The 16,404-nt window shown below is 42.3% G+C and overlaps 1 protein-coding gene across 4 annotated transcripts in view; it reads right to left on the bottom strand.

Annotated features, from left to right (window-relative positions):
• Positions 1-16,404, bottom strand: part of thada (THADA armadillo repeat containing) — a 94,988-nt gene that overhangs the window by 12,244 nt on the left and 66,340 nt on the right. For 2 of the 4 annotated variants that reach the window (XM_046402875.1, XM_046402876.1), the window contains exons 32-36: positions 13,154-13,527; positions 8,197-8,321; positions 5,628-5,700; positions 3,969-4,119; positions 3,630-3,749 (exon numbers count right to left, since the gene is read on the bottom strand). In XM_046402875.1, coding sequence (XP_046258831.1) covers positions 3,630-3,749; positions 3,969-4,119; positions 5,628-5,700; positions 8,197-8,321; positions 13,154-13,527 — 843 coding nt within the window. Of the gene's footprint in view, positions 1-3,629; positions 3,750-3,968; positions 4,120-5,627; positions 5,701-8,196; positions 8,322-10,463; positions 10,690-13,153; positions 13,528-16,404 lie in introns of those variants that run through there. The other 2 variants (XM_046402877.1, XM_046402878.1) reach the window with 2 other exon arrangements.

Below are 16,404 nucleotides of genomic sequence, written 5' to 3'. Positions count from 1 at the left end.
TTATATTGAAAATAAGCCTCCTATTTTAGGGCATTTCACATCCATGGGAGCAGGAAGTCGATATTCCAGAAGATACCCGGTGGAGGAGTCCACTGACTGTGAACTGCTTTGCCACCTATAGTAAATACTAATACAATTCACACAAGCCTCATTATAGGAATCTATGGATCTGTATGACCTAATAAATCTAGGATTTATTATATCCTGCTTTAATTTGCAGTCTGCAAGTTGTGTTTTTATTCTGCTTCTGTCCCACTGTCACAGCTTTTCATGGGATAATACTCATTGCAAATTGATATGTAATCAACAAAAATTTTGTTGTGTGACTGATGGTGGTTCCAGTCCCCTTAGCCCTTTTTGTCTTCTCAATCAGAATTCTAATCAGTGCCATTTTACACACAGACGTCCAATCCAAATCCCTTCAGTGCTCCACATATAAAGTGACCCCTCTGTTCCTGTCCACAGTCTGTCACAGTGCTGGAGGTCCAGTGAGGGCGAGTGGAGTTTGATTTCAGACTCAATTAGTCTGGAGGCATGTGGGTGGTGGTGGTGGTGGTGGTGGTGATGATGCTATTGGAGGGTGGGATTGAGTTAAATTAGATTTGCTCTTCCTGTCCAAGACAATGAGTCCACTGTGGTTCACAGCTCTGGGAAGAGGAGCCTCGACTAACCTGATGTGAATCTGCACAAATTTCTCTCACTAAACACAATAAAGTGGTTTATTTGGGTTTTGCCTGCTCTCAAATCAAAGGATATTTTCGTCAGACTAAAAGAGAAAAATCTATCCTTTTTTTAACATGAAGCAAAAAAGTTGCAAAGCATTCACATGCACTTTAATAAAAGTAAGGTGAGTCCTGCTCTCGCTTGATGATGAATATCTGCTATTTACTGTCTTAGCCAGTGATACTAAATAGTCCCTCTACTTGCAAACACACCAAGAGTACAGCATACTGAATGTACCAAACTAACCGGAGTGATTTCACCAAATTTTGACGGAATACTTGAGCATTTTAGGAATACTCTGCTTATAGACACAACAGTGTCAGCGTGTTTTTAAGCTGTCACTAAATATAAACCAAATACTGAGCTATTTTCTATTTTGGGATTAAATTCAAGCAGATTTACAAATGTAAATTACATTTGAAATTTAAATTTCTTTCTTTCTAACGGGGGATGAGTGTTTTGCGTTTTGCATTTTGTCCCTTTGTGTGAGTGTGTGTGTGGGTGTAGCAGAACGAGTCTTATGTTCCACTGTCCTCCATATCAAAGGGCCTGAGGGTCGTCACCTCCATCTGAAGCAGCTAACACCTCAGATACTTGACTCTGCAACAGCAGGTCATAAAACACACACACACACACACACAAAACATGGGCGGACTAGCTGGCTGGCTGGGAATGGGAAAGGCATACACAAACACATACACACACATACACACACAAACACACAGTCATGTTGTTTTTCCACTGGCACAGCATTGCACTATACAGCTATGGTGTGGAATAGCATGTCAGGCTAGTCCGTGTCCATTTCCTGACAGCAGGGAGCCAATCTGCTGGTCACCAAGCCAAAGGTATCCAACTGCCGAAATCAAACTCCAGGTCTGCCATCGTGGTGAAGAACTTTAAGAGTAACTTGAGCTCTTGACCATTCTCGAAATCAATTTCTGAACACAAAGCAGAACTCTGCAGCCTAGGTGCAGCTGTACTGAATAACGAACAGCCAATGAACAGGTTTTCTCCAAAGTAACTCTGAAGATCAGTAATGAACATTTTGTGTTACTGACGTTACCAGCCCTGATACTGTTAATGTAAAATACAAAGTATAAAAAGAAAGAAAAAGGTGAATGTAAGTATTTTCTGCAGCTAAACGACCAACTGCAGAGCAGACCATCTATTCTCTCTCCGATAGCAGGCACATGTCCCGTCTCTACGAGAATGGTCATATGATATGTATTTTTAGGCATGTTAGTAAGGACAAAAATTAGAAACTGTGCTTAAACGTTTGTCTGGATGGAGATCATTTTTGTTTTATAAGTCTGCCCTAAAATGGAAACGTGGACGTAGTGTAGACGACGTAGACGAAGTTGGCAACCATGCATTAACACACAGTCATACACTGCTTGTGACAGCAGTAAGTGCAACCATGCAGTCATGATGACTTCATTAAATGCCATAGCTACCCAAGTACCAAAATGTCCTCCTGGCTCACTGATGTGTATTTAAGTTTGGAAGCATCACTTAAGTTTATGCTTTGAAAGTAGAAATATGACATATTTTTCTAATTGAAGGTTTTTTTTTTTTGTAACAGCCAGAGGGATGTGATTTCTTTCGGGTTTTTCTGTTGTTTTTCATTTACATGAGGAATTCGACTTTGTTGGCTAAGTCACTCATTCATTTGATACAAGATTACCAATTTAGTGTCTCACTTATTCTTTGAGTGTTCTGTGTGCTAAATTCCTGTTGTGAGTACAATGCATGTTCAAAGGCTGCAGTAGGTTTTCTAGTACTGTTGCCGGTTGACAGAAGTCACACAAAAGAGTTGGGACAAACGCACAGTTTACGGTAAGTAACACACACACAAACAAACCATAATCTCCAAATGAGCAGTGAATATGGATGGACAAAGAAGGATACCCAAATCTCTTTTCACCACACACACACACATACACACACCCACTGTGTAATTATGCCTATTGTGTTCTCTTCCTGTAGTAGAGAAAAACTCTCCATCTTCGTCATGCTGTTGAGATCCTATCTGATATTTAGCTGACAGCTTATCTGACCCCGTCTGGCCGTATGTACACAAACACATATAGAACACACACACACACACACACATCGCTTTAAGATAAAATCCTGGTATCAAAAACACATCCAGGAATTTTAAAGGGCTTTCCTGATCATAAAACACATTTTGCCTTTAAAGGAAAGAGTTTTCTCAGTTGTCGTAAATGGACAGTAGATAAACTAAAACTGTGGTCACACGTCCATTTCAGCTAAAATAACCGCTGCTGGAGCTGAGCCTTCCCCCATGACTCTACTCTCCTATCCATAAACAGCGTTGCCATGAGGGGCTGCAGAGACATTTGAGGACATGTTTTGCTGTCTTGTGTTATGTTATGAGATACTATCAGCTGCGACAGACACAATAAGGGTGGAAGAAAGCTGGGAAAATACAGGAAGTTAGTGTTGTGAGGACAGGAAGTTGCACTGTGGCTGTTTGTGAGGGACACTTGAGAGCTGGCAGCTGTCAGGCCTCTGATAGTGTGTGTGTGAGAGAGAGAACTGGGTGGGCACTTTGTGGGAATAAGACTGTCATTAGTGTGTGTGTACTTGAGGTATTTGGTAAGGCCTGCCATCATACAGTTTCTCAGAAAACAGACCTCAAACATTCCCTAAACAATGAAAGACAACCCCCCCCCATAAACTATGTTAAGTGGAAGTTCACTGACCTTAAGCCACATAGCATGTGTTTGAGTGAGCGTGTATGTAAGTTCCAAGTCATCAAACGTGCATATCGGGAGCACCATGGACCATGGATTTATATATGTGCTGATCAGGTATGGTATACTGCATAGTCTATGAGAGTGTATTTACACAGACCTGTGTGTGTGTAAGTGAGGGTGTACCTGTGCTGAGAAGAGGTGTTGGCATACAGATGAAGTCGGAGGCTGAATCTCGGACTTCCTGGTCTTCATCCTGCAGCAGCGTAAACAGACTCTTCCACAGAGAAACTGTAGTGGACAGACCTGACATACACACAGACACAAAAACTGTTGAGTCACAAGATGATGTTTTTTGCCCTTTAACTGTTTTCAGAACATGATGATTTCATAAAGAATCTTCTTTATTTATTTATTTTTTTACACAAACGTGACTTCTACTGCTGACACTCTGTTCTGTTGATATTTATCTTGACTGCCTGAGAGGTAAAAATTTCCTCAAGTGGTTCTATAACTAAGACCCACCCAGTGGCAGGTGAGGGCTGCTCAGCACTGTGGCTGTACAGTTGACCAACACCTTGGCGGCCGTCAGCTTCACCTCCATTGGCTGCTCCTCACTGCAGCATGAGCATACCAGCACCCCCCACTGAGCTAAACAAGTCACTGCACTCGCACCCTGGATGACAGACAGATCAGAAACACAAGAATAAAAGTTTACAGGAGTATTTTTAATAAGTCAGTCCCTTCAGCAAAGTTACTTGTATCACACAGAATGAGTCTGATGAACATGGGCTTAACGTGTCAAAATGTACACTTGCTCTCCGCAGTCCTTTTTTGATCACACATGATGATTTGATGGTGGGGAAACATCCTATTTTTGATTGGATGGGGCCATAAAATGATGAAGGTAGGTGACAAACAAAGGGAAAAGCCAATAGAAAGGCTGTCAGTAAAGTGCTGGTCCAATGCGAGTCTACAGAACAGCTTCAGTGCTACTGGGCAGAGACTCTGTGAACAGCATCTTTCAATAGATATTCACGTGCTTGGTGATTTGATGATGGTGGTGCAGAGCATATGATATGACATATCACTTCAAAAGCTCCCACAGCTGTTCAGCTGGGTTGAGATATGATGACTTTTAATCACCCCCATTACAACAAATTCAGATGGTTGTCTCAGCATTGTTATTTTGGTCACACATGATGACTTCTTGGTAAGGAAACGTCCAAAAAGATTTGGTTTCTGAGTTGAAAGTCTACAACATATTTTGTTTTGTTTTTTACTGTCACTTGCAAAGAGGAAAACTGGCTTACAAGACCACTGGCTGCAATGGCTGGCTGGTTTTAATATAAAACAGCTTAATAAATAGCTAAATAGAGTTAATTGAATTGTAAAACTTTTAACCTTCTACATTCAACCAAGGGTGATAACAGAACTACAAATGAAAAGGTGACAAGACGTCTTGTGTTATGGGCAGAGAGCACAAAGTTAAGCTACCAGTAGGATTTCTGCAGGTTTCAAAAAGTTCAATTTAAGACTTTTAAAGATTATTATGAAAGTAAATTCCAACCTATTATACATACTGGGGGGAAAAGTCCTAAGGATATAAAAGAAAATCAGAGGTAAATGAGCTGGTGGCTTTTTACAGCAGTTTAATGTTTTTCTCCATGTGAATCTAATACCTTTGAATTCAAAGCTCCTAATCTGAGTATTTTCATGCACAAAGCAAAGGGTGTCGAATTCGATATTTTCAACAAACTTCAAAGAGGCTTCGTTGAAGTTGCACTCACAGGTACAGATGAAAGTAACATTTACATAAAACAATTTAAACTTATTACCTCTAAAAGTAGCTATTTTGTTGATGAGAAGACACATCACATCAGCCCCCAACTTCTATGCTGGTTTTGTTGTGTAGTTTTGTTACTGTGTGGTCACAAATGTTTCCCCAAAACACATTTATAAGTGATACTGAAGCTAATCAAACTGCATAAAAATAATCAGAATTTATAATAATAATAAAATTAACAATATTGGATTTTATACTTTTCAAGGATCCAACAAAACCTTATGAACAGTTACAAAACACATCACATCAGACCAGCTGTCAAATGTAATTTAACAAAAAGCTGCCATCACACCTTTCTGCGCCAGGTGAGGGATCATTAGTACACAGTCAGTCTTTACCTGAAGGTCTGAGTTCACCATTTGAACTACCAGTTGAGAGAGCAGGGTCAGGGCAGCACAGTGGAGCTCCACGCTGAAACACAAAATCAAACATCTGATACCAGCTTCCAAACTTGTTCCAACTCCAGCTTCCAACTTAGCTTATTTTTAATGTAAGTACAAGAAGACAAACCCTCTCCTCGGTTTCTCTTCTTTTCTTTCCACTCGAAGGGGTTTAAGGGAACACAAATGATGGTCAAAGTTAGACTGTAAAGCACTCTGTGACAAATTGGTGATTTGTAATTCTGGGTTAAATATTACCATATAATATTGACAAAGAAAACTGACTTGACTTCATCTTCGTAGATTTTAAAGGGCGTCCACTCCAGTGCAATGGAGTTGAACAGAATTTCATTTGACACGTTTAGAAGTACGTTTTTTTAAAATCAATTTGGGTGAATGAACCCTTTAATTTTCCATGTCAGTTCAGTGCCCGAGTCTGAAAATGATAGTGAGCTGCTCAGGTCTTTATGTGGAAAGCCTGACACACACGTAACACCTCCATCACTCAACTGTATTGACTTACAACCCACAAAAGAAGTGTGCTGGTACTCACCACTACATTGTGGATCACAATAGCCCAAGTGCCATTCAATCACATAGCAGACAAGGGCAGCCAGCAACCCAATCTCATCCCTCCCCGCCTCTAATCATAACCCTGAGGCCGCTCTGAGGGGAAAGTGGATCCCCGGGTCCAGAGATCGTGGCCAGGAAAAGGCTTTACTGGGCTAAAAGCCTTTGTAATCCAATCCTTATTCAAGCCTGTATTCTCTTGTTGGGGTGAGAAAAGTACAGCACTAGCTTGTCAAGGAAGGTGTGTGTATCTGCCAATGCATGTCAAAGGGCTTACAGGATACACACACACACACACACAAATACTGGAAAAGCATGTGCCAAATCAGTTTGCGGTAATAGAGGGCCCTGTGACTCATCAGTCTCTGGTAAACTCTGACATAAACAATGGTTTGAGACTGACAGGTGTGAATAATCTAAAGTAGGAATAACGTGATGCCTCTGAGAGCATGAATATCAGCTTTCATCCATTTCTACTAACACTACCTACTTTTTGTATTTTGAAGAACTACCAGTCTCTGTCGCTGGTGGACAGTTTGGCACCTAAAGCCCTCAGTGGTACATGAGCAAAGGCACAAACACACACACAATTAGGTCCAGGTGTACCCAGGTGGTGCAGGGTTAAGGTGCAGCCAGTGAAACTGAGTGTCCCTCCTCCATGGAATCTGAATGAAGGTCTGACAGCCAGTCTGCCACAGCAGCATGAGGGCTCTTTCACAGGTGGAGGAAGCCAGAAAAAACAGGGAAATGGAGGAGCTGGAGGGGTGTGTGTGGTTGCATCCTGACCATACATTCATGTCTCTTCCATCCATAACGGTTTTCAGGATGGAGCAAACATTTAGGAGTCACACAGTTGCCTATGTTTTCCTGCATTTACCTTGAAATGAATTAAAGTTAGAGGTATTGGTGTGTCGTATACTATGGTGCACAGAGAACAGAGACTATATACAAAATACTCAGCTTATGATGGTTTAGAAGATCCAGAAATAAAAATACAATATCCAGATATTTGCTGTTTGTTTTGATTGTCATAAAGTTGGGTCAAGATATCCATGATGTGCACAGGATGAGCAACTTTGTTGATCCCTATACTTCAAAAAAGATAAGTAGAAATGCTGACAGTTTTGAAGAGCTCTGAAAAAATTTACATCTTATGTACTTATTTCCTATACATACATATAAAGCCAGGGCTGTTAAAGACATTCAGTTCTATGCAACTACTGTGGTATTATTAGGACACTATATTGACAAATGCATTGGGACACACCTCTTTATTATTTAATCTAGGTGTGGTGTGTTCAGGTGTTGGACTGGGCCCCTTACTTCCACTGAAGGGAAATCTTAATGCTTCAGCTCACCAAGGCATGTTGGACAATGCTATGCTTCCAACTTTGTGGCAATAGTTTGGGGAAGGTCCTTTTCTATTCCAGCATGACTGTGCTCCAGTGCACAAAGCAAAGCCCATAAAGACATGGCTGGATGAGTTTGGTGTGGAAGAACTTGACTGGCCCACACAGAGTCCTGACCTCAACCCCATTCAACACCTTTGGGATGAACTGGAACAGAGACTGTGATCCAGGCCTTTTGATCCAACATCAGTGCCTGACCTCACAAATGCTCTGCTGCATGAATGGGCAAAAGATTCCCACAGAAACATTCCAACATCTCGTGGAAAACCATGTCAGAAGAGTGGAAGCTGTTATAGCTGCAAAGTTGTCTATGTATTGTCCCTGCTGGTGTAATGGACAATTGTCCCAATACTTTTGTCAACATTGTGTATGCATTTCAATTATGTTACCTTTATAATCTCTGAAATAAATAAATATTGGTAAGAACTGCAGCTTCAAATCTTGCTGGTGGCCATACTATCAAAGTATCTGAGAAAACACAGTGTACAGTGTGTAAACTTCAAACTTCATATGAAGATGACTGCATATGTACATGCATCTTCTCTAACCTGTAAGCAGATTTCTGAGCCATGTCAAGAAGGTGCAGCAGGACCTCCTCTTGAGACAAAATCTGAACACCATCCTTCCACTGGAGCTCACTGCTGGAGCTCAACACACACAACACTGTGAGGACCTGAGAAAAAGAAGGACAGACAGACACAGAAGAAATGTTAAAGGAGTAAGAAAAAAGATTAATGTATTCACTTCATCAGTCTTTCTCAAACACAGACCTCCACAACTACAGGAATATGGGCCCATACACACACACACACACACACACACACACACATACACACACTCAGAGCTACTGGTGAGGGTAGTTGCTCAAGGCCATACATCAACACAGCTTTGGTGTCCCCTCTGCAGTGTGGCTGGCAAGTTGCCCCGAGGGTATTTTTACCACACCAGTCAGATCCTCCCTATGCACACCCTAACCATGGGTACACAGCTGCCTTGCTCTTCTTCACACATACAGGAAATATGTACATGTATATGAATGTGCAAGCACACAAAGATGTGTAGAACTGCAGACATAATCAGCTTTCACTTACATCTTCCTCTTTCATTCAGGGCAGTAACTCTGTTCCCTGTCAGGTTCCCTGTCTGGTTTCCTGTCTTTTGCTGACACTTAGCAGCCATTCAGCTTAACCTCCTAAACTTGATTTTCTGCTTCCTTCACCCCTTGCTGCTTCCCCCTCGTCTCCATCCTTTCAATGCTGTTTTCTTTGCCTGATCCCTCCTCCAGAGATGGAGGCAGCTGACCGATTCAGAAGAGGAAGAGACTAGTTTTCCACTGCGTGAGACCCCCGTTAAAAACACACATCCAGCCGAGAACACATGTTGACATTCCTCCTGCATATCTCAATGATTATTATTTCTTTCAAGGCCCCAACCTGTTATTAGAGCTTTAAAATAAAGCTTGCTTTATAGGATCTGTGTGGGTGGAGAGCGGGACGAGCGGGCACATGCAGTGTATGTGTGCAAGCATCTGTGTGTGAGTATTGGTGCAAGTGAGCAGTACAAAGCACAAAGTAGCAAGGTAGACCTCCAAGCTGCTAGTCTGTTGTCCTGACAGATTCATGAGTTGTTTACATTCAGTTCTTCTCTTGAACCTTTTATTTATATATTGTTTTAGAAACGGATCTTAAGTCTTTGTATAACGTCAAAAGAGACGCACATAGTGAAGAAGCCACGAAGACCTATTTTCCAACAGTTTGCACTTTTCCCTCATCTCTACGAAGCATTTTGTTCCGTTTTTCGGACCTGCAAACTCCACGCTCAAGGAGCAGGCAGCTGCTGAACCAGCTGTACACGATCTGTCCTGCACCAACCAGGAGACAGACAAAGCTAACTCCAGAGAAACTCCAGAGACTGGCCAGGACCACCCATAAGCCAGCCTAAATGTAGTCAATCACTACCAAATTTTATCTTGAACCAAAATACTCTCCACCAAAAAAATATTTTCATTACTGTTGCTTTAGTAATATGGAGCCAAAGCTGCTCCCAGTCAGACTGAAAATGCGCACGAGAACCAGGAGGCTAATGTTACTAACAAAGAGGTAGCTATGAGCAGTGAAGGAGCCACCATCAGCTGTGCCAAAGAGCATGATGCTGAAACCTTCAGCATGCGTGAGCATACACATGCGTTGATATTGGGAGATTGAGATTGGGGAAGGGTCCATTCATTGGACCTTTTCAGGGGCCTAGTCATTTCTGTGGATGAGCTTATGGTGCCAGACTTATTTTTGAGGTGAGCGGAAACACCTATCAAAATTTTAATTCTAAACTTTATAATGTGATATCATGTCAATACTGTGCTGCGCTTTCAGTTTTCCTTCCCTGCGGCCCTCAAGTGGTAAAAAATAATTCATTAATGCGACTTAGAGTGCACTGCAAAAACAAGAGAGTTCGCCTTCTGATGGAATTCTTGGCAACAGTACATAGCGTACACACAGAGGTAAGGCTGTCAATATTTCATTCTGTTGGAGACAAGTCATTTGGAAATGTTCTAAGGCAGCAACAAGAAGTGCCAAATAACCACAGCAGTCCATTACACTTCTCAGGGAGGTAGTGGTGGACATACAGTGTATTCTTCAGGCAATATTTCAAGAAGTCCATTGGCTCCTCTCAACTCTAATGACAGTGAATCACTCACTGAGCCAGTAATGACAAGCCAGTGTCATTAGTCATTTGCCAAATGTATCTCTCCCTCTTTATTTCATGACTGAAAACATACACAGTTTAAATCCCAGCTTTCTGCCTGTGTGCTTCTCACCGTTCATCCGCCCATCTGTCTGCCAGGTATTCGCCTGCTAACTCCAGTCCAGCTGCTCTGACCATCTCTGCTGCTCCTGACTTTTACAGCCTGCTTTAATGAGCTCCTGTCTTGCAACACACTCGACTGCCCTCACACACAAATATACACAGTCGCAGGAAAACATGCCAGCTCAGGCGTACAGACTTCCATAGCTGTAACATGCAAATAAACAGTGACGCCCACCCTGCATGAACAGACACACACACAAAAAAGTTAATAAATATAAATGTTACACTCTACCCAGTTTGAAGTGCAGTGCAGGCCAGCCCCTACACTTGTCTTTTTAGCCTTGACAGCCTCAAGGTGTTGCTGCTTTTCACTGGTATTTTCTGGCATCTTGGGCCAAGCACATCCTGTGCCAAACCATGAAAGATTCTGACCAAATACGGCAAGACTGCCAGATGAAATTTCACTACATGACTTTTATTTGAATGTCAAAAAATCATCATGAATCCAAACCACAATCTGGGTATCGTGTGTGCAAAGAAAAAAGGGAAAAAAACATTGTTCAAAGCAGAGTGATCTGAAGATGACACCTGCTTATGCATGTGAATGCTTGTGATGACTATCTGTATTTCTTTTGGTGAAAGCAGAACACAAAACCAAAATTTCCAAGAAACAGAAAGAAAAACAGACTACATGCTGAGTATTTGTCTTGAAACACTCCACTTGGTAAGCCTTGGTTTCATGGATCTGCCTTGAGCACCAAAGTGCAAATTCACATTTTAGGTAGTGGGCAAGTGTGTCCCAGGTCTGAAACAAGCCAACACACAGTTAACTTACTACACATTAATGCACACTAATACTGCTTCAGAGATACACTACATCATTAGATGCTAAGGATGCTAACGTTTTCCATAAATGTGCAGTTTTAGCCTCAATCGTTTAACATGAGTCTACCATACACAGTGTTTTAAACCAATCCATGAAGCTGAAGTTAGCTTAGTTAGATAGTTAGCTCCAGTTGATAAAATCTGCCAGAGACATTTGTCATTTTATTCATTTGCTGACTGTGAGGTAGAAACGAGATGCTGCTTTTGTCTGAAATCAAGGTCCAGAACGGCACATCTGCTGTGAATGGAACACTTGACAAGCGTAGCAACAGTAGTTAAAGGTTCAGGGTTTAGCCAACTGAGAATTCTGACAGAACCCACAAATGATTACTATTCAAAATTATAATAAAATTGTGATAAAAGTAACACTGAATGTCTGTCACAATCTTCAAGATTATATTCTTTACTCAAATTTTTGAGAAATGTGTTCCTTCCTTGGGCAGTATGTACTCCTAGACAGCTCCATTTAATAGCTCTGTTAACTGTGTTATTCAACTGCCACGTGAATGTGTATTTGTTTGCTGTCCTCTGTAACACTGTATGGTTGAGCCGACTTACCTGTTCCTTTCTGTATGGGGAAATAAAACCAAGTATCCTCATATATGCATACAAACGACAGGATGTCTTCACTAACCAGCAGTGTCCCTGTTAAATGTCCACACACTGACCACTGGAAACACAGGTGTGAGACGGATCCCATGTGTTATTTCCTTATTTGGTTTCTTACTTAAGGAATAATTTCATTTTGTTAACAAGAAGTGACTTTGCTTCATTACTATGTACTGAACATTGTCTTAATTTTGAGTATGAGAAGAGACATATTTCAGCGCTATTCAGGCGACCATGTGACTTGTTTCCCCATATGAGTCCTCTAAAGCAGCAGATTCCTTTAACACATGTGTGACACATGATTAAGGACTGAAGATGACAGGATAGTTTTCTCCAGACTTTGGAAGCATTATCATAGAACAGAAGACCAACATTATGTCCTTGGCCTACTGCTGCTCCTCTCCCAGAATGCTTCATCACAGTCCAGGGCGAGCTATGGCAACTGGCCAGTTGGGCTGGCGTGTCCTTGGCGCAGGGGAGGCTACACTTAACGGGGCCGACACTTTAAACATTAACGGCTGGCCTGTAAAGCAGTGCCTGGCAAAGAATTCACAGCCAAACACACACACACACAACTCCCCCCCCCCCCAAAAAAAAAGCTTAAACGCAATATACATAAAATGCACACTCTATAGCAGCATGGAACACACATACAACCAGCCAGTCCCACCAGTGCTGAGTCAAGAAGTGTTAAGGACAGAAGTAACAGAGCAGGACAGAGCAGATCTGCTGGCTGCCTTGCTTATGAACACATTGAAATAAGAACTTCTGTCCCCAAACAGGAAATAGGCTACAATTTCCCCTCCAAAACTTGTTAGGGTGGAAGCCTAGCAAACCTTTCATGAGTGTGCGTAAGTGAGCGAGTCAGCTCGCTGCCAGAGTGCTTGGCGTGTCCCCCTGTGGCCGATTAGCCTCTCACGCAAGCCTCTGCAAGATGGATTTGGCCATTTAATCAATTTGCAGCAAATGTCCCTGCGGCTAAGTAAAAACTGTGATGAATAGCAAAAACATATTTTTTGGAAAGGGTTCATTATTGTGTGATGACAGGACTGAAGTTATGCTTGGAGAAATTACACACACACACACACACACACACACACGGAAAACCATAAAACAACTAGACACATATACAGGCTCTCAAATAAACACACAACAAACAAATGCACCTCCTACAGCGCTTTTGTGTGTGTGTGTGTGTGGTCTCACCTTGGCCAGACACTGAGGGTGTGTCTCGTGAAGAGCCAGGCTGGTCAGGTTCCACAGGGTGGTCTCGTCCAGCCACTGAGCTCTCCTCTCCTTTTCCTGCTCCTCCTGTAGCCTCCTCAGGACCCCCTCCAGTGCCAGCTCCCTCACCTCGTACTGTGGGCAGCACAGCAGACCCTGCAGGAGCCGGCTTGTGAGCTGAGGGCCCCCCCAGAGCTCGGGGATCTCCACGCTGGCACTGAGGGCCACCCGAGCAAGGCTGAGCAGGTACTGGGTGCCGCCGGGCCCCAGGGCGGACGAGGAAGTGTCAGAGGTGACGAGGTCTGAGGACATCAGGACGGACAGAGCTTTCTGACGGAGATCACCGACTTCTGAATCTGACAAAACACAGCCTTCATGTTAGCTGATAATGTAGGATGAGGACACTCAGGGTGGTTAATGATATGATATTTTCTTGCAAACAATTATTGACACTGGGTGGTGCTAGTTTTGGGTGGTAACATCAACACAAAATTGGTAGTTATTTAATATTTGAGCTAAATGTTGAGTTTTTGAGAACTTAAGTATGAAACAAAGCCCTGCACAGAGCTGCAGGAATGAGTCCTAAAACCAGGGAATGAGTTTCTGTCTGCCTGAGATGGTGTGTGGTTACATTATCACGTCTTGTTTCACATCAGTAAATAACCCACTTGTGAGTTCTGAAGTTTATACATGTCGGTTTCTAAGAAGTAGCTAAATGAGACGACAGAAGCTTTCGGGGACATTAAAGGCAGAACATGGAAACACATCTACTCATCTTTACAGCCTCACTGCGCTTATACTCGCACTCTTGCAAAGAAATCGAACACAAACTAATCAACTTATAAAGTGTGTTTAAGTGTAGTAGGAAGTGCAACGGTGGTGACTTTGAAGTCACTTGACATTGGTGTAGTTTGTAGCCTACCGCCGTTTTTTTTCCCAGCAATTTGTAAAGCTCATGTTGCTGAACATAACATAAACACAAAAATATCATACCACAGAGCTTAATTTTCTGCAAAAATGCAAAAATCTAATGCAACCATCCCACTGGCGTTTTGTTGGGGGAACCAGCTAATTTTCAGGTTGACCTCCAAAAACATGTCAACTATGCAGCTATAAAATTTTCTGTCAGAGACACTGCAGTTATGCATTAATAATGACTAGTTTATCTCGACATACTGCATGTCTTTGAAATCTTTAGTTAAAGTGTCCTTGGGCAGTATGTAAGTATATTAAAATCAGAACTGCAGTCTGATTTTAATATACTTCAAACCAGAACTGCAGTCTAACTTGTTCAGACGTATAACACTTCTGTGACACTTCCAACATGGCCGTCAGATTAGCGGAATGCCACAGCAGAAAAAGTTTATTTCATGATGATATGTATTTTGGCCGACCTACTAGGAAGACTGTAATAAATCTGTCAATGAACCAATGTTCATTCATGATGTTGAGATAAGATCAGAGCAGTGTATAAAACGCGTTTTCCGGTATTTCAATGTAATCATCATTTCTCGTTCTGGCCACTGTATGCCTTTCTTAGATAGGTGACAGCAGACAGATGAGAGGAAATGAGCAAAGAAAGACAGGGACTGACATGCACAGAAGGCTCCTGCTCAGATGTGAATCATGACTGTTCATGGTCAGGTGCCAAACACAGCTCGAGCAGTACAGCACTACCCACAATGCTTCTGCCACATTTAAACGAAGGCATTACGGAACATTTACCGTTTGTAATGGAGAACTTGGTCTGAATGTCAAAAAGCCATTACTTTAACAGATGACACAAACAATGTTACACATCCCACTGAACCAGTGTTTCCATTAAAACTGAAATCGTACCATCTAAGTTTATTGACCTAATCCCAGTGGCTCCATGTTTTCAGATGTCTCAAATGTCTCTAAAGGCTAAACAAACACACACAGTCCTTTGTGAAACAGACAAACAGATGCAGACAGCAGGCCAGTCTGAAGAAGCCAGTGCCGTCTGTTCCTTTCTATTTTCACTTTTATAGGAAAGGCTGCGTCAGTGTCTGTTTGGAAATGCCCATGGCTGTGCCAACCCAGCCACCTGTGAACATACACCCTTGGGAAGTGATGGACACGCAAATAAACACACATGTGCATACACACGTACTTCCTCTGTAATATAAGTATAATCCAGTGGCAAGGCAACTACAGAGTAATCCAATGCCATTCTAAAGCTGTGCTCCTCCCTACAGTACTGCTCCAGGACTCACACAGACCCCGCTTTGACAGCCAACTCAATTAGTTGACCACACACACGCACACACACCGAGAAAGCTTATGAAACCTTGTGCAACTCAATCTGGCCCTGCAGCGCCACTCAAAACGTGGCTTGACAAAAGAGCGGGAAATGCCGCATTCCTCCAGAGATGGGCCAGGTTACCGTGGAGACAGGCCAGGTTACTATGGAACCTGATCCTCAAAAGGGGTCCGGGGCCAAATAAGCATACTCTAATGGTTATAATGGGGGGTAGGGGCACAGTAATGACACCGATGATGAAGGGAGGAGAGAGAGGAGGATGACGGAAGGAGAATGTGAGCGTGTCAAAGAGAAAACGGCTGTGTGTGTGTGTCTGTGTGTGTGTGTGTGTGTCACAGTACGGTCGAAACAGCATGCTACTAGCTTGTCACACACTGATACATTCAACTGTAATAGTACAGTCCTGCTTCATTCCTGATTCTTAAACAAAGATACAAAAAAATCCCCCAGATCATTACACATTACACCCTCGACAAACTACAAGGGAAGCAAATCAAGAAATAAGAAAAAAAACACTTTCTTTCAACCGACTCTCCAAATGCACTCATTAGAAAGGCAGAAAGGATAAAAGAATGAATGGAAGAAAGAAAACATTAACTGGAAAAAGAAGGAGAAGAAAATGAGGGAGGAAATAAGACGGTAAGAAAGAGAAAGGAAAAACATCATTAGTCAGGATGCTGAGCTGTTTTTATGATGGCCTTTATTAATATAGTGTGTGTGCGGAGGAGGGGAGTATTCCCCTCAGCAAATAAAAGGTGCTCCTGTGAAGGCCGTTTCAATGTGATTTTTCATGTCTGATCATGAAGAGCCATTGTTCTCCCACAGCTGTGTTTATTTAAATCTGTGTCCACACACGCTTGTGTCTCTTTATGCTGCTCGTGTGCAAACTTGCCGCTGGACTCTATCCAGGCTCCATTAACTTGTGATTACTAGTTGATATCTGTGGGAT

This window comes from Scatophagus argus, chromosome 10 (genome assembly GCF_020382885.2).
Source record: "Scatophagus argus isolate fScaArg1 chromosome 10, fScaArg1.pri, whole genome shotgun sequence".
Classification (NCBI taxonomy): domain Eukaryota; kingdom Metazoa; phylum Chordata; class Actinopteri; family Scatophagidae; genus Scatophagus; species Scatophagus argus.
Note: the sequence above shows the minus strand (reverse complement) of the source record. Positions and strands in the feature narration are given on the sequence as shown.